The sequence below is a fragment of the Hypomesus nipponensis genome, chromosome 21, assembly GCF_054491055.1.
Source record: "Hypomesus nipponensis isolate SF chromosome 21, ASM5449105v1, whole genome shotgun sequence".
NCBI classification, from domain to species: domain Eukaryota; kingdom Metazoa; phylum Chordata; class Actinopteri; order Osmeriformes; family Osmeridae; genus Hypomesus; species Hypomesus nipponensis.
The window spans coordinates 1,815,001-1,820,000 of NC_140381.1; the positions used below are offsets into that span (position 1 = coordinate 1,815,001).

Here is a 5,000-nt window from a genome sequence, read left to right on the forward strand (position 1 = left end):
TCTCGTCAAACGCCAGCTGTTCTCCCTGGAGAGGCAGGTTAGGACAGGCTGAGGAAGGTTAGGACAGGCTGAGGCAGGTTAGGACAGGCTGAGGCAGGTTAGGACAGGTTGAGGCAGGTTAGGACAGGCTGAGGCAGGTTAGGACAGGTTGGGGAGGGTTAGGACAGGCTGAGGTAGGTTAAGACAGGCTGAGGCAGGTTAGGACAGGCTGAGGCAGTTTAGGACAGGCTGAGGCAGGTTAGGACAGGTTGAGGCGGGTTAGGACAGGCTGAGGCAGGTTAAGACAGGCTGAGGCAGGTTAGGACAGGCTGAGGCAGGTTAGGACAGGCTGAGGCAGGTTAAGACAGGCTGAGGTGCTCCAGCAGCACTAACAGGGTCGTTATCTTGTTCTGAGGTTGTGTTCAGAATGTGTTTTGGTTATAATGAGGTTTCGCCCTGTTGCGGTCGTGTTCGGGTGCAAGTTTGCGGTTGACATTATGTAGCGGTTGTAGTTGTGTTGTGGTTCTGACCGTGTGGCACAGGGCGTCTCTGTACCCTCCAAACAGCAGAGCCTGGCCCCTGAGGAAGGCCTTAGCAACACCACACCCTGGAGACGAGGCATGTCGCTTCAGACGCAGCTTCAGACCCGACACCTGGAGCCCACATACACACACACACACAGATACACACACACACAGATACACACACACGCAGATACACACACACAGATACACACACACAGATACACACACACGCAGATACACACACACCCAGATACACACACACAGATACACACACACACACAGATACACATACACACAGATACACACACACACACACACAGATACACATACACACACATACGCAGATACACACACACAGATACACACACACACACACACAGATACACATACACACAGATACACACACACACAGATACACACACACACAGATACACACACACAGAAATTGGCTCATTAGCATATTGTGCTCACATATACCTGTAAAGACACACTCTCCCTCACACAGACACACACACACACCACATCAGATGGGATTCTCTGCAGATCGTTGAAGGGTGTGTCCAGGGTGTTACTGTTGATGTTCAGGATGACCACATCTTCCAGAACCCCTCTGACTCTCTAGAGGAGAGAAGAGGATAGGAGAGGAGGAGAGGAGGGGAGGAGGTAGGAGAGGAGATGAGAGGATGGATGATGAAGATGATGAAGATGATGATGACGGTTGGTACCTCAGAGAGACTGGAGTGAACTCCTATAAGATAGGGCATTGGAGCGCTGGAGAGAGAGAGAGACATAGAGAGAGAGAGAGAGAGAGAGAGAGAGAGAGAGAGAGAGAGACATAGAGAGAGAGAGAGAGAGAGAGAGAGAGAGAGATGAAAATAGAGACCTGTTAGGGATACAGTGTGTATAAATGTGTGATAGATGTGTGTGAGGTGTCACCTGCAGTAGTCCAGCAGGGGGGGAGACAGCACAGGTGTGTGTGTGTGTGTGTGTGTGTATGTGTGTGTGTGTGTGTGTGTGTGAGGTGTCACCTGCAGTAGTCGAGCAGGTGCGGAGGCAGCACAGGTATAAAGATGTGTTGCCAGTGCATGGGGTACAGCACACAGGCCAGGGCGTGGACGCAGGCTGTCAGCTAGGACACAACACCAGCCAATCAGGACCAATCACATGACACAACGCCAGACAGATGGCAAATCACCACTCTGATGCGACAAACCTGTAATACATACAGTGTGTGTGCATGTGTGTGTGTTTGAATATGTCTAAGCTTGTGTGTGTGTGTGTGTGCTGTCCTTACAGTGCTCAGCTTGCTGGAGAACAGGATGATGCGTCTCTCAAACAGCATGCTGGCGTACAGCTGGAGAAGGTTCCCTACATCCACCGCTAACACCAGCTCTGTCAGGTTCCTCTGCAACACACATCACACACACACACATCACACACACGCATCACACACACGCATCACACACACACATCACACACAAACCAACACGTATCACACACACACATCACACACAAACACACACACACATCACACACAAACACACACGCATCACACTCATCACACACACACACACACACGCGCATCACACACACACACACGCATCATACACACACATCACACACACGCATCACACACAATAACGATGAGGGTGGCAGTATGTCAGGAATGCAAATTTGGACCCAAAAGCAGACTCCAAAATATGTTTCCTCCTTTTATTGGAAGCAGAAAATAACATACAAAAGTAGATCAAAAAGGCATGACTCTCACTCTGTGGCAGGTCAGAGAAAAACTAAGCACAGAACTAAAAATCCAAGCCACTTAAAAAGCACAGAACAAACAAGGCACAGGTGAAAACAATGTCATAATGAGAACAGATTAACAGAACCAAAAACACAGCGAGGGCCTCTGGTGGCCAACAAAGGGTCACAACCCTGAAACAGGAAGTGACAGAGTGACACTTGTAACACACACATATAGATACACTTATACACAAGAAGATACAGACACACACACAGCCATACTCACACTCTCTGGGATGGAAGGCAGACCTTTAGGATCCGGAGCAATGAAGTAGGGGATCTGGGGAAGAGAAAAGGAGGATGGAGAAGAGAGAGAGATTGATGCAGAGAAGGATGGAGAGAGAGAATGATGGAGAGAGAAAAGGATGGAGAGACAGAATGATGGAGAGAGAATGATGGAGAGAGAATGATGGAGAGAGAATGATGGAGAGAGAATGATGGAGAGAGAGGAGGATGGAGAGAGAGGAGGATGGAGAGAGAGAAAACAATGTAGAGATAGAGGGAGAAAAGAGACCAAACAAAAGATGCAGAGAAAGAGACAGAATCAAAAGGCCGATGACAGAGAAAGTCCAGACATCCCAAGTCTCCCAGAAGGTCCGGGAGTCTCCCGCATTTCAATTGCGGCTCCCTGACGTCCGCTAACGCTATACAATCTCCCGGAAATCGGGGATTTTGTATTTCGAGCGAGCGAGAGACTGGGAAATGGTCATCTATGTTAGAGATAGGTGCATATCGCCAATCATGACATCGTTTCAGGGGGGGGGGGGGGGGGCTGCCGGAAATGAGTTTCTGCAACTTGGGATGTCTGAAAGTACCACAGAGATAATTAGTCGACACCCAGGCCGGATTAAATTGTAGAGTGTTAGTTCAACTCAGAGTAGGTTCTAGAGCAGCCATTCCCAACCTTTTCCACTTTGCGGCCCACTTGCATAGCTCACATATTTAAGCGGCCCCCCAGCAACACATCCTAATTCGCGTTTATCACAGTTTAAGAACATCACAGGAGCCAAACAGTTTGCTTTCACGGTTAACTATATTTGAGCGATCAAAGAAGATAAAGTGTCCATCAGCGCCACAGTAAGCACACATTGTAGTTTCCATAAAACATAACGTTAAATAGCAAACTGCTTTATTGGCTATGTACACGACAGGGATAATTATTTCCGTGAAAAAATAGGTCAGGTTTAGAGCTTCTGGTGAAATTACGTTACTTAGAATAACCAGAACAGATCATGTTAACTAGCTACTATCAATAGCAAATAGCAATTTAGCTATTGCTCTCTTAAACCTACACTCAGATTGTGCGGCTTATGGCTTTTTTTTTCATAACAGGTCACCCTCGCGGAGATCTTCAGGTTGTTGTCAGGAAACTGACAGAACAAACGTTAAAGTATCCATTGGAACAAATATGACACGTCAATTAACTACCGACATAGTGCCAAGTGTAATTATTGGCGTTTTGGTAATGATGAATTAAAGGTAAAATATCATATATTAGTAAGAATTTATTATAATAATTTACCAACAGTAAAAATATTTAGATATGTATACATTTTTCATATTAAATTTTTAATTGGTTTGGCGACCGACCTGCATTACCCTAACGGACCACTAGTGGGCCATGGCCCACAGGTTGGGAACTGCTGTTAAACCAGATTAGGTTCAAGAGTGCTAGTCAGGGGCGTTTCTAAGATTCAAAGGAAGGGGGGGCTTAGCCCCAATGGGAGTGGCATGTTTGCGCGCGTAGCTTGCGGCAATTTCTCTGGGGGCCCATTTGGGGCCGCAGATATCCATTGTTTCAGACAGTTCATAGTGTTCATTAGTCAAAAACAGTCAAAAAATAAAAATAAACAGCCAATAATGCCAAATTATTTAGATGGGCTGAAGAACATTTTAGGGAGGCTGAAGCCCCCTAAAATAGGCCTAACGACGCCCTTGGTGCCAGTCCTGTCAGATTTTATTCTAGAGTGTAGATCCAGACCATATTAGGTTGAGTTGAGATTAAAATGTTAGTTTGATTTTGTGGGATTATTTGTAATTACTTTAAAAAGTAGGATGTTAGTCCAGATTATGGTCTGTTAGAGTTCAGGGGCTTAGAGCAAATCCAGGGGAGGCTTCGTGACTCACCCCTTCCTGCCCCTCTCCCATTGGATATGAGGAGTTTCCAAGTGGGCCGGGCCCATCTGTTCTGACCAATAGCTGTTCTCCCTCGATGAGAAACAGAATACACACTAACTACAAAATGTGATTCCCTTTTTTCCCTACCCAATCGGTCGAGACAAGAGATTCCTAATGCGTTCCCTAGCAACCCAGATTTATGATGTCATCACACTGACCAAGCTGTCGTGGGCTGGATCAGCCTTACCATCTGAAGAGTGATAGATCCTATAGCCAATGGCATCGGCTGGTTGTAGAGGGCGTTCAGCAGCTCTCGCATCTCATTGGTCTGTTGGGGAGCAGGAAGTTACAAATGATATAGGACATCATGGGGATATCAGGGGAAACATCCATCTGTCATCATCACCTCACCTGTCCCTTGGTCAGATAATCTGCCAGATTGTTGAGCAGTTTGTAGAAGACTTCAAACCAGGGAAGGTAGCTGTCCAGAAGGGAACACACACACACACACACACAGTCACAACACACACACACACACAGTCACAACATACACACACACACACACTTACACACAGTCAC

The 5,000-nt window shown here is 46.7% G+C and overlaps 1 protein-coding gene across 1 annotated transcript in view; it reads right to left on the reverse strand.

Moving 5' to 3' along the window:
- Positions 1-5,000, reverse strand: part of dennd1c (DENN domain containing 1C) — a 15,475-nt gene that overhangs the window by 6,259 nt on the left and 4,216 nt on the right. The window contains exons 6-15 of the mRNA XM_084685905.1: positions 4,833-4,902; positions 4,669-4,749; positions 4,431-4,511; positions 2,530-2,583; positions 1,798-1,908; positions 1,532-1,632; positions 1,229-1,274; positions 1,023-1,121; positions 510-632; positions 1-25 (exon numbers count right to left, since the gene is read on the reverse strand). The exon at positions 1-25 is cut by the window's left edge and continues 77 nt beyond it. Coding sequence (XP_084542031.1) covers positions 1-25; positions 510-632; positions 1,023-1,121; positions 1,229-1,274; positions 1,532-1,632; positions 1,798-1,908; positions 2,530-2,583; positions 4,431-4,511; positions 4,669-4,749; positions 4,833-4,902 — 791 coding nt within the window. The remainder of the gene's footprint in view (positions 26-509; positions 633-1,022; positions 1,122-1,228; positions 1,275-1,531; positions 1,633-1,797; positions 1,909-2,529; positions 2,584-4,430; positions 4,512-4,668; positions 4,750-4,832; positions 4,903-5,000) is intronic.